At 42.3% G+C, this 25,153-nt stretch overlaps 1 protein-coding gene across 5 annotated transcripts in view; it reads left to right on the top strand.

The window, feature by feature from the left end:
- Positions 1 to 25,153, top strand: part of NINL (ninein like) — a 138,129-nt gene that overhangs the window by 38,941 nt on the left and 74,035 nt on the right. For 4 of the 5 annotated variants that reach the window (XM_038570237.1, XM_038570236.1, XM_038570234.1 and 1 more), the window contains one exon: positions 22,210 to 22,403. In XM_038570237.1, the coding sequence (XP_038426165.1) occupies positions 22,221 to 22,403 (183 nt within the window). In that variant the 5' untranslated portion in view covers positions 22,210 to 22,220. Of the gene's footprint in view, positions 1 to 22,209; positions 22,404 to 25,153 lie in introns of those variants that run through there. The other variant, XR_005376770.1, reaches the window with a different exon arrangement.

Raw genomic sequence — 25,153 nt, 5'->3', positions numbered from 1 at the left:
TGGGACACCCTGAGGCTTATGCGTGCTACTTCTTTCAGTAGATTTTTAACTTGAGTGGAGGGTAGGAGGAAAGGAAAAGAGACCTGAGGGAAGTAGCTTTCTGCATTCATTTTTCTATACCTGTTAGGGGCAAGTTCCTTTTTTTTTTTTTTTTTTTTAAGTAAATGTGGGGCAGCCCGGTGGCCCAGTGGTTTAGCTCTGCCTTCCGCCCAGGGCCTGGTCCTGGAGGCCCGGGATCGAGTCCCATGTTGGGCTCCCTGCATAGAGCCTGCTTCTCCCTGTACCTGTGTCTCTGCCTCTCTCTCTCTCTCTCTGTCTCATGAATAAATAAATAAAATCTTAAAAAATAATAAAAGTAAATGTGATAAGAGCCAAAGGATTTGTAAAAGAGACATGAATACTGTTAGATTTGTATTGAATATTCTATATGTTCTCTTTCATTGTTCTCTTAGCTTCAGTTTACTTACTGACCCATGTTACCGTAATCTTTGACTCTAAAGTTTTCCTTCTTTGGAAGTGTATTTGCAGTTGGCGAGTGTATTGCAAGCTAACCTTATGAATCTTATAAATATTATCTGTTGAGTTCTTTTTTTTTTTTTAATTTTTTATTTATTTATGATAGTCACACAGAGAGAGAGAGAGAGAGAGGGGCAGAGACACAGGCAGAGGGAGAAGCAGGCTCCATGCACCGGGAGCCCGACGTGGATTCGATCCCGGGTCCCCAGGATCGCGCCCTGGGCCAAAGGCAGGCGCCAAACCGCTGTGCCACCCAGGGATCCTATCTGTTGAGTTCTGAAGTTGACCTAAATTTTGACTTTTCCCAGGAAGATAAATTTTTAAAATTCTGTGTGTTTAGGACATTGTGAAGTTGGTTGGAAGGAATGACACAAACTGAGTTGAATGGAAATGTCGATTATGGAGCTCCCAAGAATTAGTGGGTTTTTCTTACTAACATTTAAGATAGGAATCTCTTTGGCCACCACACACTATGCTCCACTACCTCTGGTTACATAGTTAATTTGTTTCTAATGATGCATGGGAGTTTCTGCCAGCCTTCATATGGATGTAAAAGGAAAAAAAATGTATCTCCTTTTCCCCAGCACTGAGCAGGAGAGGGAGAAGGAAAGTGAGACTCTAGACGCTAATTGAGAATTCAGTAAGAGCCACACATACGCTGTGCAAAGTCCACAGACAGGCAACATCCATGGCACAGCTGGATCCTGGGTGATTCTGGGTGACAAGGTGTGTCCCTGGATGCCTGTGTCAACCGCGGTCCCACACACTCAAGCGTGATCACATCTCTGCATCTAGGACCAGCCTGCCTGGCATCCCCGTGACTTCACTCTCAGCACTTTTGTGAAGCTCAGTGGTGAGTGGAGCCCAGAACATGTGTTAAGCCTAAGAGAACCAGAATTTCAGAGCATGAAGTGCTTTAGGCCATGAGGTTTATCCTCCTTGTTTGATATCTTGAAAAGCCTAGGCCCAGAGAGTTGTAAGTACTTTGACTAAAGCTGCGTGACTGCTTCATGACCAAACCTACCATCCTGGCCACCTGAGGAATTGCAAAACACCTGAGCCCAGGTGGCTCTGGGCTGGTGTGAATCTCACAGCTGTCCCAACGTATGCCCTTGCGGTAGATGCACTGTGGCCAGGCCAGATCAGGTACCCTCTAGCGGAGATGGCTGTAATCCCAAAGGAGGATTGAAGTGTTTGTTCTGGGAGAAAGGGAAACCGCCCTGGGCAACTCATGCCCAGGGTTGGTCAGTCAGCGTCAGCCAGGACTTAAGGTTAAGAGGGGAAGTAGAAATGCTGTGGGAAAAGAGAAAAGTGTACCTGCTTTAGGGCTGGATCCAGATGGAAACGGTGCTGGGTGCCCTTGAGCTGCCCCTCTCAAAGGGAGGAACCTAGCAGGAGAGGCCAGGGGAAGGGTTGCTATTCTAAAATAGGGGCAGTTATCAGAGAATAACTCCCAGCTTTTAATCCCCACCTCCTTCTTGCTTTTAGAGAGATCCTTGGAGAGGAGGCATCTTGAATCCAAGATTGAATGAAACTTCCAATTAAAAGGAGAGGCTGGGGGCAGCCCTGGTGGCCCAGCGGTTTAGCGCTGCCTTCAGCCTGGGGTGTGATCCTAGAGACCCTGGATCGAGTTCCACGTCGGGCTCGCTGCATGGAGCCTGCTTCTCCTTCTGCCTGTCTCTTCTCTCTCTCTCTCTCTGTCATGAATAAATAAATAAAATCTTAAAAAAAAAGAAAAGGAGAGGCTGGGGACAAATGGAAATATTGATGACTGTTTAAAGCACCCTTTTGAAACCTTATATCACTTTTCAGTTCAAGAATGTAAAAGGAGCTTGTATACCTGTACCTGTGTTCATGGATATTTACCATACACAGAGCTTGGCAGCTGGAACAAAAAGCGTATAAATGAGCAAAATGTGATCCTTGCTCTCCTTGAGAGAGTACACAGACCGCAGAACCACAGAGAGAGATGCATAAGCATGTAGTTTTCCATCACTGTGGTATATGCACTGCTATAGAATCATAGAGCAAGGAGCAGATTCTTACTCCAAGGGTCAAGGAAGATATCATGGGGAAATAACACTGATTATTAATAATGAGCATATTTTCCTGTGTGTTTTGGATACTTGCATTCTTCTAAAAATAATTTGTCATACTTTGCTTGTTTTTAAAATGTGGATGTGGTTTGTAAGTGCTCTTTACATAGGAAGAGCATTGGCATTTCTCTTTTGGTTCTATATATTTTATGAGATATTTCCTGTTATTTTAAATTTTCAACAGCTCTATTGATAGACCGTTTAATTCCATAAAGTTCACCCATTGAAAGTATATAATTCAGTAGTTTTTAGTATCTTTATGGGGTTGTACAATCATTGTTACAGTCAAATTTTAGGACATTTACATCCAAAAATACACCCCAAAATAACCTGTATTTCTGTTATTCCCCATTCTCCTCATCCTCCATTCCTTACCTCCCCTAGGCCTAGACAACAGTTAATCTATTTTCAGTCCCTATAGATTTGCTTATTCTGGACATTGTGTCTGAATGAATCATATAATCTGTGGTCTTTTGTATCTGGCTTTTTCACTTAGCATAATGATTTTGCAGTTAATCTGTGTTGTAACGAATCAGTACTTCATTCCTTTTTATTGCGGACTAATTCTGCAATCAACTGATGATTCAGCACTTGAGTTGGTTTGATATTTTGTTCCCAGGATAATGCTGCTGTGAACGAACATTCATGTGCAAGTTTTCATGCAAGTTTTTGTCTATACATTTGTTTTCATTTCTCTTGTGTTTGTGCCTAGGAGTAGAATTGCTGAGTCATATAGTAACTATGTTTAATCTTTTGCAAATGGTCTTCCAAAGTGGCTGTTCCATTTTAGATACCTACTAGTAGTGTATGAGGGTTCCAACCTCTCCACATTCTCTCCATTGTTATTGTCTGTATTTTTGATTTTAGCTATTTTTTTTAAAAGATTTTATTTATTTATTCATGAGAGACACAGAGAGAGAGAGTCAGAGACACAGGCAGAGGGAGAAGCAGGCTCCATGCAGGGAGCCCAATGTGGGACTCAATCCCAGGTCTCCAGGATCAGGCCCTGGACTGAAGGCAGCGCTAAACCGCTGAGCCACCTGGGCTGCCCTGAGGTTAGCCATTTTGGTGGTATCAAGTGGTATGAGACTGCCATTTTCATTTTTATTTCCCTAATAATTAAAGATGTTGAACATCTTTTCTTGTGCTTTTTATCCATTCATGTATCTTCTTTGATGAAATATATGTTAAAATATTGAAACTGATGAACTGCTATGTGTGGAGACTGCCACAGTTTATATTTCCATCAGCACAGTCTAGAGTTCTGTTTTCAGTAGTGGGCCATCATGAGCTGAGCTGTGTGCACCTCCCACCCCCCACCGTTCATATGTTGAAGCCCCACTGAGCTAATGAATGTAAAATAAGGTCAAGTGTTGGTCCAGTATGACTGGTGTCCTTTTAAGAACAGGAGATAAGGACACAGACATACACAAAGGGAGACCATATTAAGATAGAGCGAGGAGGCTATCGGCAAGCCAAGGACAGAGTCCTTACATGGCAGCAGCTCTGCCTTTTCCTCCATCTTGGGTGTCCAGCCTCCAGAACTGTGGGAAAAGAAAGTTCAGTTGCTTAAGACAGTTAGTTTGTGGTACATTGATGTGGAGCCCCCTGCAAAGTAATACATAGTCTGACAAGTCATGTGTCATCATTATACTTTCAGTTTGCATTTCTCTCAGTGAGTTCAGTTCAGCATCTCCTCACATGTTGAAGAGCTGTTTGAATTTGTATGTAATCTAGATCCTTTGCTAGATTACTTAGGATGTAAGTCTTTTTCATTATTGATATTCCTTTATTAAGGAAATTAGCCTTTTGCCTGTGACTTGCGTTAAAATTTTTGTTTGCCATTTATCTTCTGACTATTCTGTGCCACATGGAAATTTTGACTTTTATGTAGTCAGACTTAACACTCTTCTTATAAGGATGATGCAGAATCCATGTTTTATTCTAGTTCTTTTAAAGTTTGAGTTTTTCTTGGTTTAAATTTCTGGTTCTTCTGGAATTTACTTTGCTGAAAAGAATGACATAGGTATCCAAATTTATTTTCTTACATATGGCTGATCAATTTTTTCAGCAGCCCTTTCTTGATAAATTGTTTTCTTCTTTGATATACAATGTCACTTTTATCAGATGATGTATATATCTTGATCTATTTTTTAGGCATATTCTGTTCCATTTCTGTTCAGTGGCTCTATTTCTCTAGACTTAGGCTAGTATTACGTCGTTTAAATTACTATAGCTTTGTAACTGTTTTAACATTTCAAAAGTTTACTCCTCTCTTATTCTTCTCTTCAGAAATATCCTGGCTATTCTGCTTATATATTTGAACCTTAGAATTAACTTGTTTATATCCCCAAAATACCCCCATTGGTATTTTTATTGAATAAACATTTAATGTTTATTCAGAGGAGACTAAGTACTAAATAATGCGCCTCCTTATGCAAGAACATGGTACATCTTTCCATTTGTTAAAGTCTTTTGTGTGTGGCTTTCAGGAACACTAAAGTTTATTAATGCAGATCTTATGTTTTTGAGGAAAATTCTGTTTTAATGTGATAATAAAACAAGCACAATTTTATTTTGTGATACAGAATACATAGTTATACACCTGACAAAATGACATCATTCATAAAGTATTACAACTGTGAAAATTATTATAAAGATGAGGAAATAGATTTCATCAAATTTCAGTTTCTCCAAAGTAACATAATTATTTTATGCAAAATAGCATTGGGGTTCTTATAAATGGCTTTTCTTTTTATTTTATGTGTCTTTAGGATCAGATTTTTTTTAAAGATTTTATTTATTCATGAGAGACACACAGAGAGAGGCAGAGACATAGGTAGAGGGAGAAGCAGGCTCCCTGTGGGGAGCCCGATGCAGAACTTGCCCCAGGACCCCAGAACCATGACCTGAGCCAAAGGCAGACACTCAACCGTTGAGCCACCCAGGCATCCCAAGATTTTTGTTTCTTTTAATGTGTTATTTTTCCAGTTTTATTCTTGATTATTGGGGCTAGTTTAAGGTAAATGAGTAATGAGAATGAATTTGGTCTGCATTATCTGTCTTCTGAGACCGCTCAGGGGTTTCATCCTCAGCCCAGTGAGGCCCTGCTTGTTACTCCTTCCAGTGAGTACTGAGATGGTTGTTCAGGTTTGTACATTTTTAATGTATCAGTTGGGACCCAGTTCTCTCTTTTTTTAAAAAAAATTTATTATTAGTTTTTTATTTTATTTTATTTTTTTCCAGTTCTCTTTTATATTCTGACCAAGCTATCTATGGATGTTTCTGCTAATCTCCCTGGTGTGTCCAGGTCTGATACATTTCTTAAGCTTATTTTTTGTGTCTTTATTATAGTATAAATAGGATCCTTTTTTTAAAGTTTTTTTATTTATTCATAGGAGACACAGAAGCAGAGACACAGGCAGAGGGAGAAGCAGGCTCTCTGCAGGGAACCCGATGTGGGACTCCATCCCAGTACCCCAGGATCATGCCCTGAGCTGAAGGCAGACACTCAATCTCAGAGTTACCCAGGCGTCCCTGGATCTTTCTTCATTATATCTAGTAATTGGTTACTATCTGCCTGTAGAAGCAAAGGTTATTAATTTTTCATTATTAATTTTATAAACAGGCAGATTAGTGAATAGTTTTCCTTCGGATAGTAAGGCATTTGCTAATAAATTTGAATCCTTTAAAAATATTTGCAACAAATGTAGCAATGAGATGCAAAACTCTAGCAGAGTTGATCCTTGTTAGATTATGAAGACTATCAAAAATTTAAGAAGAAATCAGTGGACTGCGGGTATGGGTTCACTGGGGAACCTTTGTCTTCCATGTCATCTGCATTGTCCCTCCCCATTCTTGATGTAGACAGTTGACCTCTTGGTATGACAGTATTAAATGAAGTTCCATCACAGACAGAGCTAAGACATGTGTGGCACTAGATTGCCACTCCAGCCTGCTCCCTTGTGGGTCTTTGCAGAAGACATTGGCGGGTAGTGTTACACTTCACCTTATTCTGGAACTTAGTTCCATCATGATAGGTATAAAAAGCACACATTTCAAAAACAGGCTCCACATGAGGGAAAAAATACTCAGAAGTTCAACTTTGTCTTATTTTTACAAATATTTTCACAAATACCTGTTACTATTAGCAGTTTCTGCTTGTCTGGTGGTTTTCCTGCGTTTAACTTCATGGATTTTTATTTTTTTTTAACTTCATGGATTTTTAAGATTGATGATTCACCTGGATTAAGTCAAGCATCTTACCAGTTCACAAGTCAGATTTTTTTCTCTCGATTGGCTATATTTTCATGCCCAACCACTCTCTCACCCTAGCACAAACTGAACATTACTGGACCACAGGGTCCACTTCCACGTTGCCTTGACCAGGTTCCCTGCCCGAACATGGCTAGATTCTCCCACTGCTGCCAGTGTCATCTTTGCACCAGGTTCTTCGTTAAGTCAAATTGCATGTTCAACGCCCTCATTTACATTTATTTCTGGCTTGGAATTTTGGCAGTAGGATCCTGCTGCTAAAACTGGTTTCAGGAGAGCAGCATGTGGAACCTGTCACATAGAAGGGGCTTAACAACCGTTTGTTGCATAAATCCTTCTTCATAAAATCTTTTACATTATTTTCTTCCATACATAAAGGATGAATATATATTCTTAAAAACTGTTACATCTGTGCTGTTCTGCCTGGGCTTCCAGAACTAACTGCTATAGAAGGCACACAACAGAAGTTTATTTTCTCACTGTTTTGGAGAGAGGTCTGAGAGCAGCAAAGTGTCAGTAGGGTTGGTTTCTGCTGAGAACTCTCCTGTTGGGTTGCAGCTAGCTCTTGTTACCCTGTGCTTACACTGGCTCATCTTTGCATGAGCCTGCAGACAGAGCAAGCTCTCTGGTGTCTCTTCTCATAAGGACATTAATTCTTCACATCAGTGCTTTACCCATATGACCCCATATTACCTTAATTATTTCCTTCGAGGTCCCATCCCCCAGTACAGCCACACTGGGGGTTACGGCTTCAACTTACAGATTTGTGGGGCACACAAAAATTCAGCCCACAATAATATCCTGGCCTCTTTACTTTGTAAGCTGTTTTTGGTTCTTTTGTTTATTTTTTAATATGGTCTAATTCACATATGGTGATGGCTAAAGAAATTATCTTTAGTATCTCTAGGAAGTTCTAAAGTTGAACTTTGAAGATACTGCCATGGTCTGCATATTTGTATGTTGAAATCCTCCTCTCCCCTCCGATGTGATGATACTAGGATGTGGGGCCTTTGGGAGGTGCTGAGGTCATGAGAGTGGAGCCCCCATGAGTGGAATTAGTACCCTTGAGAAAGACGCCCCGAGAGCTCCCATGTTCCTTTGACCATGTGAGGACGCGGCCTGAAGGCCCCAGCCCGTGAACCAGGAAGTGGATGGGCCCCCCAAACATGTCCGTGCTGTGCCTTGGTCTTGGGTTCCCTACCCTGCAGAGCTGTGAGCCATAAATTTCTGTCGTTTGTAAGCTACCTAGTCTGTGGTATTTTGATAGAACAGCCTGAACTAGCTGATGGATATGGTCCTCAAATACGCTGTTCCTCACATGCAGGCTTTTTAATATCCCCAACTGTTACAGATTCCTGAAGAGCTTTTGGGTTTTTAGACTTAGGGACAAGCCCATAGCATTCTGTTGAATTTAGAATATTTCTAAGTCATTTTTATTCTTTTTATTTCTTCATGAAGATCGCCACTAAAATATTATTTGCTTTTAAATGACTTGTTAAATGTTTTCCTCCTCACTTTTTTGGTTAGTGTTCTACTCTGAAGTGCCTTAAAGAAGCAAGTTTTAAGCTGAATGAGGAGTGAATGTGTTTGTCCAGTTCGAAGTTTTAGGTCTTACCTGTCCTTTGTCTTTTGTCCTTTGTCCTTTGTCCTGTTGGCAAAACACCCTGGGGCATGTGAAGGAACCAAATTATCTAAAAGATAATTTTCGGTATTGTTTTGGGGAGGGGCAATAAAAGTGGTGGGGGATAGTTTGTAGGTTTCTTTTACTTTATTTTCCTGAATGTTTTCTGGGCCTTCTTTCTAATTTAGTCCATTTATTTAATTTACTCCTTTGGGGAATGTCTTTCTTCAAGCCTTGTCATGCCAACAGGGAATTCACCACAAAGCACCAGGGACTTGCCACACTATGGTTCACATCAGCATTTAACATTTTCCTCTTGGGCAGCCCCTGTGGCCTAGCGGTTTAGTGCCGCCTTCAGCCCGGGGTGTAATCCTGGAGACCAGGGATCAAGTCCCACATCCAGTTCCCTGCATGGAGCCTGCTTCTCCCTCTGCCTGTGTCTCTGCCTCTCTCTCTCTCTGTCTCTCATGAATAAATAAAATCTTTAAAAAAATTTTTTTCCTCTTAACTGAACTTGAAGTGTAATATACATAAGAAAAGTGCACAGATAATAATGAACTGTCACAGAGTAAATGCACCGTCAAAAAATGGAATATTACTGAATGCCTGCTCATGTGTACTCCTATTCAACACTTTCTCTCTGCTGTTTATCTTAACTTCTAACACTACAGAGTAATTTTTTTTTTCTGCTTCTGAGTTTAATGTAAGTGAAGTCATATAATATGTCTGGCTTCTTTCATTATGTTTGTGAGATTCAGGTTGTCATGTCATTCATTCCTTAGCTTTGCTTAATGGTTTTCCAGAATAGGCCACAAATTATTTACTTTTACTTTTGATCAATATTTGGGTTTCTTCTAGTTTTGGCTACTATGAATAATGCTGCCTGAGAATGCATGTCCATGCATTTCTGTCAAGTATATACCTGGGAGTTGGATTTCCATGTCATTGGACGTATGTGTGTATTTAGCTTTGGTAGGTAATTTTGAACATATATTTTTTTAAATTCTTATGCCAGTTACACCCCTGTTCGCAAGAATCAAGCATTTCAGTTGCTCCATATTTTTACTAGAATGTAATATGATCAGTCTTTTATATTTTAGCCAGTTGTGTGGTATACTGATAAAGCTTTAACAACCGCCTCCTTCCCCAGAAAACCTGGGGGGTAGTATTTGCCAACTGGCATGGTGTAAATACTCCCACTAGAGCAGATTTTAAGCTACCAACATGGTGTCATTGAAACCGAAATGGACAGAAGTGTGCATAAGGAGCTTTGACCAGTTGGTATGAACAGCAACAGCCACCTGATTTTAGCCATTTGATGCCTTTTGATAGCCATCAAAGTCTAAAGACAGGAGAGGATAGTGGGAAATCAGAACGATGGCCATTGAGTATACAGTAAAAAGCACCAGCAGGGATTTATAGTGAATAGAGGGTCTCAGTTGGAGGCTAAGATAGGGAAGCTGCCTGTACACTTTGAATGGTAAGGAAGGTGGTGCCTTAGAAATGATTACCTTTGCACCTTTGGTTGTGTCCTTGTATGCTGTGCCCATGTGCTTCAGCCTCTTGAGAAAGTCTGTCCATCTATATGTTATCAGTTCCTCATCTGTAAAATGGGATGATTGAGTGGTGCTCTGTGGGCCCCCCTTCTGACTCTGATATTCTGAACATTATCTTCAGATTGAAGATTACAGGCAAAGTAAAAAAGTGGTTTATCCAGGGGAAATTTGGATTGAATAACAAAGTTATTCAATCCCATGTTTTAACTCATAAAACATTCAGTAAGAGTCTATATGCAGGAGAAACTAGAGTGAATCTTGGTGCTAAGCCTTCTTAGATTTAAAAATTCAAATTTACCAGATACCTGGGTGGCTCAGTCCATTAAGCATCTGCCTTCAGCTCAGGTCATGGTCCCAGGGGGACTGGTGTGGAGCCCCGCACCCGCTTCCTGCTCAGCGGGGAGTCTGTTTCTCCTGCTCCCTCTACTTTTTTTTTTTTTTTTAAGATTTTATTTATTTATTCATGAGAGACACACACACAGAGAGAGGCAGAGACAGAGGCAGAGGGAGAAGCAGGCTCCATGCAGGGAGCCCGATGTGGGACTCCATCCTGGGTCTCCAGGATCATGCCCTGGGTTGAAGATGGCGCTAAACCGCTGAGCCACGCGGGCTGCCCTCTCCTTCATTTTTAAGGATTTTTTTTTTTTTTTTACTGGATATAGAATTCTTGGTTGGTATCCTTTTTGTTTCGAATATGTCATCTTGCTGCCTTCTGGTCCATGGTTTCTGATGAGGAGGGAGCTGTCAATCTTAGTGAGGATACCTTGCTGCTTTTAAGATTCTTGTGTTCCAATTTCTCCATGTCCTTATTAGCACTTATCATTACACATCTTTTTTATAATGGCCAGCATAGATGCTCTAACTAGTGGTGGTGTTTATTTGCATTTCTCTGATGGCTAAAGAGGTTGAGCATCTTTGGTCATTTGTATCTCTTCTTTGGAGAAATATCTATTCAGATCTTTTGCCCCTTTTTATTTTTTATTTTTTATTTATTTTTATTTTATTAATGTACCCACCTAAGCACATACCATTTCTGTAACTGAGATCTCATGCGATCAAGAGCTAATATGACTGAGATCTTTTTAAAATTTATTTTAATTTATTTTTTATTGGTGTTCAATTTGCCAACATATAGAATAACACCCAGTGCTCATCCCATCAAGTGCCCCTCTCAGTACCCATCACCCAGTCACCCCTACTCCCCGCCCACCTCCCTTTCTACCACCCCTTGTTCATTTCCCAGAGTTAGGAGTCTCTCATGTTCTGTTTCCCTTTCTGATATTTCCCCACTCATTTTTTCTCCTTTCCCCATTATTCCCTTTCACTATTTTTTATATTCCCCAAATGAATGAGAACATATAATGTTTGTCCTTCTCCGATTGACTTATTTCACTCAGCATAATACCCTCCAGTTCCATCCACCTCGAAGCAAATGGTGGGTATTTATCATTTCTAATGGCTGAGTAATATTCCATTGTATACATAGACCACATCTTCTTTATCCATTCGTCTTTCGATGGGCACCAAGGCTCCTTCCACAGTTTGGCTATTGTGGACATTGCTGCTAGAAACATCGGGGTGCAGGTGTCCTGGCATTTCACTGCATCTGTGTCTTTGGGGTAAATTCCCAGCAGTGCAATTTCTGGGTTGTAGTTTTGCCCCTTTTTACATTGGATTTTTTGTGCTTTTATCATAAAGCTGTGAGAGTTCTTTATGTATTCTAAACCCGAGACCCTTATCAGATACAGAATTTGCCAATGTTTTCTTTCTTTCTCTTCATTTTCTTGATAATGACCTTTACCATACAACAGATTTTCATTTTGGTGAAGCCTGGTTTACCTGTTTTTTTGTTTTGTTGGTTGTGCCTTTGTTCTGTCCAATCAAAGATACGACATTGCCTAATCAAAGGTCATTTACTCCTTTAGAAGATTTACTCCTGTTTCTTCTGTCTTTCTACATTTGGGTCTATAATCCATTTTAGGTTGGTTTTTGTATGTAATGTGAGATAGGGATTCCACGTCATTCTTTTGCATGTGGCTATCCAGTTCTCAGAGTCATATGTTGAAAAGACTTGTCATTTCCCCATATTGTTTTGACTCCTTTGTTAAAATCAATTGACTATGAACGTGAGGTCTTATTTCTTGCTTGTAAATATTATTCCTTTGGTCTGCTTGTCTGTTTGCCAATACCATGTTGTCTTGGCTGCTGTGCCCTTGTGGTAAGTTTTGAAATTGGGCAGTGTGAGTCCTCCAACTTTCTGTTCTTTTCTAAGATTGTTTTGGCTATTCTGGGTCCCTTTTATTTCCTTTTTTTTTTAAATTTTTATTTATTTATGATAGTCACACAGAGAGAGAGAGGCAGAGACACAGGCAGAGGGAGAAGCAGGCTCCATGCACCGGGAGCCCGACGTGGGATTCGATCCCGGGTCTCCAGGATCGCGCCCTGGGCCAAAGGCAGGCGCCAAACCGCTGCACCACCCAGGGATCCCTATTTCCATATGAATTTTAAGATCAGCTTGTCAATTTCTTTAACGAAGCCAGCTCGAACATTGGTAGGGGTTGTGAATCTGTAGACCAGTTTAGGGAGTACTGTCATTTAACTGTACTAAGAGATGGGATGTTGTGTTATTTTCCTGGGGCTGTATACAAATAGCCACAAACTGTGCAGCTTAATACAACATAAATTTATTCTTCTATACTTACAGAGGTCAGAAGTCCAAAGATGTGGACAGGGTCACTTTCTGCAGATTCTAGGGCAGAATTTGATCCTTGCCTGTTTCAGCTTCCGGTGGCTCTAGGCATTCCATGGCTTATGGCTACATCAGTCCAATCTTTAAGGGTTCTGGGGTTACATTGCCTTCTTGTCTGGAGATGCTGACACTAGGGTCTGCCATCACCATACTCCACAGTGTCTTCTTTAGGAGGCCCCCCAAAAACTGGTGTTTTAGGACAGCTGTAGAATTTGATATCCTTATAGCTTTTAGTGTATCTGCTCTGTCAGAAAAGAAATATAATAATTGTCACTTAAATTAAGTATCTTCTTTACATTGTTGGGACTGGGAAATACCTTTGATAAAAAAGATAGCTTCTCAAACCTTTGCTGAGATATTCAGGACCCATGTAGGCAAAGTCAATAAAATTTGGAAAAACAAGAAAAAGCCACAAAAACAGTTAATGCTGAAACTAATCCTAGAAGCTTGGAACTGCCCCAGCATGAAGGTTGATTGAAAATTGCAGGGCTATTTAAAGTACTGAGGTCTACTCCACTGGAACCCAAGGACAGGCTTGAATATTTTATCAGGATTGTAACATCTTTCCGGACAAAGAATGAACCCTTCTAGAATGGCTCCCCCTGGTTCCCCATTCTGGGTGAGCGGGTTTTCTCGGGGCAGGGGGGCCGGGCCTTGTTTGGATGTATTTCCTGGCACAGTGCAATCCTCTGCGCCCTCCAGCATCAGTGCACTGGCTGCTTCCGGGACGCCACCATTCCCTTCTCTATCCTCAGTGCTCAGCGAGCTTCTAGGGGCACAGATTAAATTCCCTCATCGCTGTTGAGTCTATTAAATGCCAGCACTGTGCCCTTCTGGCCTCCAGAGGGCTGAGTTGTCCTGCAAAGTGCCGGCCAAGGGTGTCTGTCTCCACACATCATCCAGTGTGTTTGGGGGCAGGTTTCTCTTCCTGAGGTAAAAACAGCATTTTGTTTCACTAGCAAAGTTTATGCTCGTATTTTAAATATTTTATTTATTTGAGAGAGAAAGAGCACAAGCTGTGGGGGGAGGGCCTCAGGGAGAAGCAGACTCCCCTCCCCCCCGGCCCGGCACTGAGTAGGGACCCTGATGTGGGGCTTGATCCCAGGACCCTGGGATGAGGACTCAGCCCAAGGCAGATGCTTCACTGACTGAGCCCCCCAGGTGCCCCTATGCTCTAATTTTAAATTAAGCTTTATAGCTTTAGAATAATTGAGATTCTACAGATTCTAGTTTCAAAAGAATGAACCCTTGAGAAACCAGGTGTTCCTCATTATCTGGAATATTGTCCCCAGGTCTGCAGTCAGCTACTGAATGGGGCCAGGTTTTCAGGTGGTTTTGCTGTGCAAATATTTTATGCACATGTAGGATGCAAAGGAAGATTAATTCCATTTGGATGAAGAAGAAACTGAAGAGGCTCTTGGACCCTGGGGACTGTTTATTATTTATAACAGCCACTCTGCTGTGAGGCCTGTACTCAGCAAGTGAGTAGCCCGGGGCCCCCTGGGAGCAAGCAGGGTATCATTGGTGGGCAGTGCTGGACAGGTGGGTCCTAGATCCTGCCTCTCCTTCTATCTCAGTTAATCCCTCATTTTGCTGAAGTACATGTTCGGTAGCTACCAGATGAGGTTGAAAGTGATCTTTGCTTGGGATGTCGGGGCCTGGTTTCATGACGGCTCTTGGTCTTGGCTGCCAGTGACACATGCTGCTTCTGCTGCCCAGAGCTATGAGTGTGGGAGTGCCCTTTCTCCCCTAGATGCTTTGAAGACTTGTTTGTTCAGAAATTTCTTGGGTGTGGGTTTTTTTTTGGGGGGGGGTGTGGGTTTTTTAATTTGTTGTTATTTGTTGTCCTACACGACAGGACTTTGCTATCTGTCTACTTGGAAAAGTCTTGTATTATCCCAGTAATTCCCCTTCCCTTCAACTGGTTCCCTTATCTGGACTTTTAGAGGATGCTTAGAGCTTTGGGGTTAATATTTGTTAAGGAAGGAAAAATCTAGGTAAAAGTACCATGGAACAGAGCCAGGCAATTTCAGAAAGTAAGCCACCAAATTTTGAATTATTTTTCTTTGTAAAAACTTTTTCTTATTTTTCTATTTTAATTGTTAAAATATATAATATAAAATTTGTCCACAATCATTTTTGAATATACACTTCAGTACTGTTAACAATATATTATTGTGTAACAGATCTGGAGAACTTTTACTTCTTGTGACTCTGAACTCTACTCGCGGAACAGCTCCTCCTCCCCGCAGCCACTGGCAACTACCACTCTACTTTCTGTCTCTATGGTTGGATTACACATGTATGTAAGGGGCATCATACACTTTATCCTTTGGGGGCTGGCGGAGTTCATTCACTATCACATCCTCAGGGGCCAGCCATTCTGCAACATGTGGCAGGGTTTTGTTTTGTTTTTGTTTTTGTTTTACATGTTATTTATTTGAGAGAGAAGGAGGGAGAGACCACAGAGGGAGAGTAAGAGGGAGAAGCAGACTCCCTGCCGAGCAGGGAGCCCGACATGGGGCTCGATTCCCAGACCCTAAGATCATGACCAGAGCTGAAGGCAAACCCTTAACCAACTGGGCCACTCAGGTGCCCTGGATTGCCTTCCTTTTTTTTTTTTTTTTTTAAGATTTTATTTATTTATTTATTCATGAGAATACACAGAGAGGAGAGAGAGAGAGAGAGAGGCAGAGACACAGGCAGAGGGAGAAGCAGGCTCCATGCAGGGAGCCCAACGTGGGACTCGATCCCAGGACCCAGGATCACACCCTGGGCTGAAGGTGGCGCTAAACTGCTGAGCCACCCAGGCTGCCCTAGGGTTTCCTTTTTTAAGGCTAAATAATATTCCATTTTATGGATATACCACAGTTTTGTAGTCCTTTGTCAAAGGACATCTGGACTCTTCCGCTTCCTGGCTGTTGTGGATGATGCTGCAGTGAACCTGAGTGTGCACATATCTCTGAGATCTTGCTCTCAGTTCCTTTGGATATATACCTGGAAGTGGAATTGCTGGATGACATGGTTTCTACTTTTAGAATTTTGAGGACCCTTCATACGGGTTTCCATTGTGGCAGCACCATCTTACTTGCTCACTAACAATGCTGTGTAGTTTCTCCACATCCTCACCAACACTCGTTTTCTATTCTGTTACTTATAATGGCCATCCTAATAGGTGTAATACAGTAAGTTATCATGGTTTTTATTTGCATTTCTCTAATGATGAGAGATGTTGAGCACCTTTTCATATGGTTGACCATCTGTCGGCCATTTGTATATCTTCTTTGGAGAAATATCTGGAGTTCACTGCCCATTTTTTAAATGGAGTCACTTGGTTTTTTGTTATTGAGTTGTAGGAATTCTGTATCTGTTCTGGTTGTTAACTTTCAATCAGATATGGTTAACAATTATTTTCTCCCATTTACTACACAGGTTGCCTTTTCATAGGTTGGTTTTTTTCTTTGATGTGCAGAAATTCTTAAATTTGATATAGTACCATTTGCCTGTTTTTGCTTTTGTTGCCTATGCCCATGGAGTCATATGTAAGAAACTATTCCCAAATCGAACATCATGAAATTTATCCCCTGTGTTTTCTTTTAAGAATTTTATAGTTTTGGATCTTAATAAATTAAGATCTTGAATTCATTGTGAGTTAGGTTTTTGTGTATGTGTAAGGTAAGGGTCAAACTTCATTCTTTTGCATGTGGATATCCAGCTTTTGCAACATCATTTATAGAAGAGACTGTCTTTTCCTCGTCATGTGGTCTCATCTTACTATTTAGATATGCTTTATGGAAGATTTCCTTGTGTATCTTCCAGTCTTGCCAGTGGACTTTTTATTGCAACTATAATATGTCAGTGTCCCAGAAACCTCCCTTGGTGTCATTAGTCATTCTTTTATCTAGCAGTTTTTTTTTCTTTGATAACTTTAATGATTTTCCTATATCTCTCTGTGGATATTAGTTTCTCCTTGTTTGTGGGGAGCAGGGCTTGTGGATATATGCATGTCTTGGGTCTCCCCTTCTATAAGCACCACCTCCCAAATCACCACCTCCAGACTCCAACAAAAGGCAGGGGTTGTATGTGAACATCAGAATTTTGAGGCCCTCATTTAGGCTTCTCCACTACTTCTCTAAAACTTCCATAATTCTGTGGTGTTGAGAGTTTTTCGTCTTGTCACTCGAGCCCTTTTCTGAGATCCCTAAATGCAGGGGAAACCATGTGAATCTGCAGGACTCTTCTGTGCTGACCCATGCCTGGGCCATGCTTTCCAGTGAAGGGTTGGAGTTCTTCCAAGCCTTTCTGGCCAGTGTTGCCAACTGTTTCACCACTGAGGCTTGTTCTGTGGGTTTGCAGAAGCTACAGAAAGATCCCTCCCATGTCCTGGGGTGGGAGGAGGATGAATTCCACAGTCAATAGAGGCAACCTCCTTTTCCCCTTGTTTTGAAAACATGGCTGAACATTGTCTTGGGTGGGGGTTATAAATGTTTTAGCAGATTGTGACCGAAAGATCTTTTTTGCCTGACTTGTAGAGCTGCTGTGCCTGAGTCCCACCACTTGCCTGTACTTGCATGGCTGATAGATGAAGCACCTGCCCTCTTGAGGCAGTGTCTCAGATTAACAGGGATGAGGGAAAAGAGAGGAAAGGAGTGTCTCTGAATGGCCAAGAACTCAACTGTGTATTGAGCAGAGTGAAGTGTTAAACCCAGGTGACATGGGGTTAAATGTGTGGGCACTCCTGTGTCATCCCTTTCATGGCAGCATGCAGGCAGACCGGTAAGTTCTCTCAACAGGGGGACTGGCTTGTCATTGCTCCGTGGAGGGCCCCTCTGGAGCCCTTTACCCTCCAGCCTCCACACCTGAATCCTGCCCAGTTCTGGAATCCTGGGGCACAAGATCAGACAGGGATGCCACATGTTGAGCAGCTCCAGTGTGATGTGGGAACACTTGAGGGTTTGCTGGGCCTTTATTTCCTGATATCTCCTCTGTGACAGTGCAGGTATTGGGAAGGTTCTCAAACTGACTGGGCTCCCAGGGAATGCCCCCATCTCCTAGGTGAATGCTCTTGAGTGTGCTCCCCACTCTTCCCCTGTTCCACCCACCCTCGCCTAGACCCGACCTGTACTGGGGGAGTCCAGGATGCGGCAGTTCTGGGTTAAGTGGACCCGTGACGCTGGGGACCTTCTCTTTGAAATAGCTCATGTATTGCTCTTGCTTAAATGAGCTCATTATAGAATGTCTAGCATAAAAATACACACCCAGAACCTGTCTGGCATTCGAGCTGTTGTGTGCTGCAGTCTGCTCTGGGGGTGGAGGTGCGAAGCATGTCCACCCTGGGGCCCTGAGGGCAGGTGGGGTGTGGAGCTTGGGAAGACAGTGCCAGGCACTGCCTCAGGTCACTAGATGGCAAGCTGGTGGCCTGAGCATTTGGCCTGTTTCCCATCTACATTTTCTTGATTTTCCTCCCATCCCCTAGGGCCCTGCTTTTCACTCACGGACTGTTACTATTACTGATGTGTAGCCCCTCGGAAGACACGTGGCCTCTCAGAAAGGCTCTCAGAGACTGAATCATAACCTGGCATGTGGGGGAGGCCCTAAAGACTGCCAGGTGCTCTCCCCCCTGCCTCGTTGGAGACAGAGGTGGCTGTTTGTTCTGCTTTCTGTTTGTTGTGCTTTGGGCACTCAGTCTTCTAGGAGGGGTCGGTCTGTCCCTGTTTTCAGAACCTGAATCTGTTAGCATTCTCCCGAGGTCAGGTTTTCTTTGCAGCCTCCCACCAGCGACTGATTGTAGGTGTGCTGGACATTCTGCCGTGAGGATGGGGGTCTGAGGGGGATGCCGTATGAGGCCCCAGTGAGTTGGCACTGCTCCCCTGAGACCAGGCCCCGCTGGCCCACTAGTTCTTTGGTCTTTGTGGTCATGTGGAAGCCCCTCCTGTTTTGTGGAAATCCCTACCCAGCCCAAACGATGTGCATCTGTGGTCACAGAGTAAATGAGCCAGAAGCAGCATGGGCCTCCAGAGACAGCCCCGACTTGGTGGGGCCTGGAGACATTGCAGATGAGTGGTGATGAGGAAGGAGCCACCACCCTTCTTTTTAAGTCTTGTTGCCTCTCTGGTGCCTGCAGTCTCAGTACCTATTTCTTTGTACCTGTCGTTGTTTCAGGGAGGCTTTGAGATGTGGCAGGCAGCGGACCCCCATCTCACTGGGGAGATTTCACCACCTGTGCACCCTGCATGCACAGGCGACACCTCCGTGGGCAGCCATGGCACCTCAGGCCTGTGATGTGGGACTTTCTTCCCTCTTTTGTGTAGAGAGGGAAAGCTTCATGCATCTCCACAGAGACCTGAAATTCCAGTGGTGGAGGGAGAGCCTGGCCCCCCGGGGTGGCATGGATGCAGGGCTGGCCTATGGCTGGGAAAAACAGCCAAGCCTGCCTTCTCCAGGGACACCCCTGCACACCCAGGCGTGCTCCACAGAACGTGGCTTGGTTTAGCCCCTGCAGGATTCACAAAGATTTTGTAAGAGAAAACCCTAGAGACATCCCCCTGTTTCTAAAACATTCCTTAGATCTCTGCACATATGCGTGCAAGAGCATATAGGTATTTTTTTAAATGAAGAAGGCATGGAGTAGTCTCAGATATCATGTATGTTTTAAAAGTTTTAAAGTAATATGTATGGTGTTACACTTATGTAAAAACATGCATATCTGTGTGTATTATGTATGTACACAAGTCTGTGTGTTCATCCACCTCATGGACTTGGGAATAATCTCAGAGTCTAGAGTCCAAGCAGTGCTTACCTCTGGTAATGGGGTTGGAGTTTTGTTTTGCTTTGTTTTTTCTTTATATACTTTTAATTGCTTGAATTGGTTACAATTAAAGGTAAAATAGAAGAAATGGAGGATTTGTTCATGATTGGCAGAGGCGGTGGAGGAGAGGGAGGAGTGGTGTTAGTGAACAGGGCGCCAGGAGGAGCTTGGGGTGCGGAGACCATCGGCGTCGGGAGGTGTGGGTATGGTAGGTTCTGCAGTTGCCAGGGGTCCCCTAGTCACTCCTCACCTGGGTTGCTCCACACTCTTCCACCTACTGAATTTTGCCACTCGTCTTTCTTACTGTTATGTTCTGTCCATCTACTTCCGGCGTACCAGAAATTGGCAGTGGCAAATACCAGTACCTGTATGAAGCTCACCACAGGTGGCTCTTGTGTACAAAAGGATGCAGCTCCCAACTTGGGTTGGGGACTCACCTTGGATGAGAAACTTGACAGATGTCAAGTTAGGAAGGGTATTTAGTTTTCTGATTTATCCTTCATGTTTCTACCTATGTATCTGTGTTTCTCAATGTTGTCTCTGTTGTCATCCCTGCCAGAGATGGGGGCAGGTGTTCCCAGCTCCTTCTCCTTGCCCTTTCTCCACGTGAGAAGTGCACGCATATGATGAGTGGATAGGGCAGGCTTGTTATCTTTTGCTCCTGCATCCAACCTGAAGCCATGAGCCGGTGTGTGCATCCTCAGAGTGGATGCTGGTCGTCTTTACACCTGATCAGCAAGTGTTCAGTCAGGAGCTCAGGGGAGGAAGTTGACCTTAAAAGACCACACTGAAATATCACAATGAAGATTCTATTCTATTCAAAGTTAGATTCTATTCAATTCTATTCAAAGCTTTTTAAATGTCATTGATTCTGTTGTTTTCCTGAGTAAGATGATATTCTGGGAGTTGGAGGATCAATGTGAATAGATTTCAACCCCTCATACAGTTTTTGTGCTGATGGCAACCTACACACCCATGTGGGTGATGGTGGACAAATAACCACCAACAAGAAAAAATGTATCTTTCTTGGATGTCTTAGTTAAGGGTCTGACTCTTGATTGCAGCTCAGGCCATGATCTCAGGGTCATAAGATTGAGCCCCACATCAGACTCTGCACTGGGTGTGGAGCCTGCTGAAGATTCCCCCACCCTCTCCCCCCACCTGTGTGCTTGCTGTCTTAAAAAAGGATTATATCTTTATTTACTTGGCATTTATTGTGCTGTCTCTTATTAGTGAGATGTTATTTCATTGTTTCATGTTTATGAATTAATTATTAGATTATTAATGAGCTTGATTATTTTCCATGTTTGCTTACTCACTATATTTTCTGTTTTCAGAGTTGTCTGTGGTCCTGTGTCTATAACAGGCTGACCCACAGGAATTCTCCATTGTTGTTGAACTGCTGTATGTGAACTACTAGGATGTATACTAGCTATCATTATTATAAAGTTTGTACCCCGGCTTTACATTTTATCAACTGCATTTCCTGTGCTGTTAAATATTCTTCAAAAATGTGTTTTTTAAACCTATTGAATCTTCTGCCATATAATTATGCTGTAACTTAGCAAGCTATTTTCTTTTGTTGGACATTTTATTTTTCTTATATCTTTGTCCATAGCTCCGTTTCCTGAAGTATAAGGAATTTCTGTAAGGAATTTTGTGTGCATGAAATAAGTAGATCAGATAATACAATTGTTTGAAAATTTCTTGGTAAGTGTGACAAGTTGGGAATGTCTGAAAGACATTTACGTGTCATTTTCTCCAGCAATATATGAGAGCCCCCTTCGTATGACAGCTTAAGCTAGCATGGGTGGGGGGGTTACTCTTGATAATTTCACAGTGACAAATGGTATCTTTGTTTTAATTTGAACATTTTTAGATGGTTATTAACCATATATCTTTCTTCTTTTGTGATTAATTAACATCCTCTGTATATTTTATTGGAGTTTTCATATTTTTTATTATAAGTACTTTTATTTGGCAAAACTTATTAACATTTTTCCTTTTTAGTATTTGTAACTGAATACTAGGAAGGGAAAAATGCTATACTTGTATATGTATAGAGAAAAATTAGAATGTATATTTGCCAAAACATTCATAATTATTCTTTTAGGTAGTGAAGCTTTGGATTATTTTAGGTCTCTATTTTATATTTATCTCTTTTTACTGATTATTCTATAATAGATATTTTTTAGTTTTTAAAAAGATTTATTTATTTAAAAGAGGGGGTGGGAGAGGGGCAGAGGTAAAAGCAGACTCCTCAATGAGCAGGGTACCTGATGTGGGGCTCGATCCCATGACCCTGAGATCATGACCCGAGTTGAAATCAAGAATCGAATGCTTAACCATCAAGCCACCCAGGTGCCCCTATAATAGATACTTTCTTACAGAACCAAGAAATTCTGGCTTTTCTGACTGGCTCCCTGGTCACATGCTTCTGGGCTCTCCTACAAAAGAGAGCACCCACGTGCCCAGTGCTTGTCCTGCGCCTGGGCCACCCTGCTGGGGCTCATCAAAGCAGTGGAAGAATGTTTGAGGTGTGGCAATTTGAGTGTACTCTTGTTTCTTTTTTCCCCTGGCATGTCCAGCTTGCTATGGGATGGACGAAGAAGAAGAGAACCACTATGTTTCGCAGCTCAGGGAAGTGTACAGCAGCTGTGACAGCACGGGGACGGGCTTTCTGGACCGGGAGGAACTGACCCAGCTCTGCCTTAAGCTTCATCTGGAAAAGCAGCTGCCCATCCTTCTGCAAACACTTCTTGGAAATGACCACTTTGCCAGGGTGGGTATTTGACTTCATTCTTGTAAAGAAAAGCACAGAGTACAATAGTTAGCTGCAAGCACTTGGGAAGTATCAGTTGACTAAAGACACATGCCAAAGGAGTGTTACTAGGAACCGGAACATGGCTTTTCCTTCTGGGGAACTCCTATGTTGAAGCAAGAGTCTCTTTCAGATGGTTTTGTTTTGAGGCATAGTAAATCCCAGAGGTTTGGTTTGGTTTGGTTTTCCCAGAAAGTCATTTGTGTGATTTGTTGGGTGTCAGGGATGGGGTGGCAGGTTGGTGTGGGTGGGTGGCATGTGGTTCACAAAAACACAAGAATCTGTAGGCAGTTGACACCTGGGTCACTGAGAGACAGGCAACCTCTAGGTACTTTGAGGGCAGACTGTTTGGTAAAATTGCATAGCTTGGAATTCGTTCTAGCACCTGACAACAGCTGCACAGCACTGTTGCAGGAGGAAAGGATACCTGTGTCCATAGGTGTCCCGTGATTTCATCTAGGCCAGATAGAAAGTACTGTTTTTGCTCCTTTCCTGCCATACTTGTATATGTATAGAGAAAGATTAGGATGTATATTTGCTAAAATATTCATAATTATTCTTTTAGGTAGTGAAGCTTTGGATGGTTTTAGTTCTCTGTTTTATATTTATCTTTTTTTTTCTGATCATTCTATAACAGATACTTTTTTAGGAATTGAAGGTCATCTAGAATGGTGATCTAGAACCTAGACCACAATGTGCTTTCCTGATGGAAACATTAAAAAGCACCTCCCACCTTGTCCCTACTTCTTAAATGTTCTAGATGTTAACCTGTTGGTGATAAAAACACTGTTGGTCATCTTTTTTTTTTTTTTTTTTTTAAGATTTTTATTTACTCATTCATGAAAGACAGAGAGTGGCACAGACATAGGCAGAAGGAGGAGAAGCAGGCTCCATGCAAGGAGCCTGAAGCAGAACTTGATCCCAGGACTCTGCGATCACACTCTGGGCTAAAAGCAGACGCCCAACCATTGAGCCACCCAGGCGTCCCCAGTGTTGGTCATCTTAACTTTGAAGAAAGAGCATTTCATTCCAAAGAAATCAATAAAATTATTTTAAAAACCCAGACTGCAGATTTTCCTGAAGTGGCTCTTGTTTGTCTTGGAAAAACAAATGAAGAGAAACAAGAAAAAAACTCTCACTGCTGGCAGTCCAGATGAAATCTACCTCTTGTCACTTCCCAGAGCACCGACTGTCCTGTGTTCCCCATGACTGTCAGTAGGATACCAGGATACCGTTACTCCCTCTTCGGGAGCTCTGCCTCAGTTAATCTGGCCACACCCTTTCTCTGTTTCTTTTTATTCTATTCCTGATTTTTTTTAAATGGATTTAAGATTCAGGTGTATTTTCTTTTCTTCTTTCTTTCTTTTTTTTTTTTTTAGAGATTTATTTATTTGGGGGGAGGAGCAAAGGGAGAGGGAGAGAGAGAGTCAAGCCGACTCTTTGCTGAGCACAGAGCTGATGCAGGGCTTGATCTCATGACCCTGAGATCAGGATCTGAGCAGAAACCAAGAGTTGGCCACTTACCCGACAGTGCCACCCAGGAGCCCCGAATCAGGTGTATTTTTGATAATATTGGAGCCCCTCTTTTTTTTTTTTTTTAAGATTTTATTTTTATATATTTGTGAGTGTGTGAGTAGGGGGAGGAGCAGGGGGGAGGTACGGGCAGACTCCATGCTGAGCACAGACTCCTGACAGAGCCCTGTCTCATGACCCGGAGATCATGACGTGAGCCGGAATCAAGAGTTGAACACCCAAATCGCTGAGCCACCCAGGCACCCTGATATGTTGTGGCCTGTCTTGATATCACCTGGGATTGTATTTGGACCTAGAGGAACAAAAGGCACATTTGTGAAAATCAATGCTCTGGTTATTCAAGCAGTATAACAGATGATCTGGTTTTCTTGATTATTTTTGACAGTTTAGAAAATTCAAAACCAAAAGAATAACTTGGGTTCACATTCAGATGGCAGGTTCTGCTGACTGAACAGATCACATCATTCCTGAGTCTCACCCCACTTTACCCTTTGTATGTGTAGAAGTGCTATAACATTTAGAAACAGCAAATTATGATAGGAAGAAAAAGGTTCATACTGGAACATCAGTAAAGAGAAAAATGAACTTGGGTTTGAGATTTCTGGCTTCCCCCACATCACATGTATCCTGAAAAGCAGTTCCTCTGAATTGTAATCCTTGTGGGAGGCTAGAGGTTTCTCCACACATTTATAGGGAAATATGTTAGAAGGAGAGACTCTCACTCATAAGCAATGGCAGGAGCCTGACCTTCTCTGATGAACGGTGGCTTCTGGCAAAACCCTGTGCATGTTCGTTCATCTTTCTGTCTGTCCCAACCCTGTCTCTTACAGCCATGATTTCTGTTTCCAAAAAGCAAGTCATGTGTTGGGTAAATTAAAAAAATAGCTCTGCTTCTATTAGTGCTCCTAAGCCTGACCTGAAGTTGTCCCTACTTCCCCCTCTGTAACATTTTAAGAGCAGAGCCCGCACCAGCCAACGCCTGTTGGGTCCCACCATGGTGATGATGGTGGATTAGTTCTGCTTTCCGAGCTTCTATTGCTTCTCTGCTTCGTCCTATAGACAGGACAGGGCTCACACAGCCAGCATTTACATGAAATGTTCTGTAGAGGTTTTAAAGGAAGCTGGTGTCAAGCCAGAAATATCCAGATAGTTGTCACCATTTTCTACAACAGAAACCA

The sequence above is a fragment of the Canis lupus genome, chromosome 23, assembly GCF_011100685.1.
Source record: "Canis lupus familiaris isolate Mischka breed German Shepherd chromosome 23, alternate assembly UU_Cfam_GSD_1.0, whole genome shotgun sequence".
NCBI lineage: Eukaryota > Metazoa > Chordata > Mammalia > Carnivora > Canidae > Canis > Canis lupus.
This window is presented reverse-complemented; position numbering and strand designations above follow the sequence as displayed.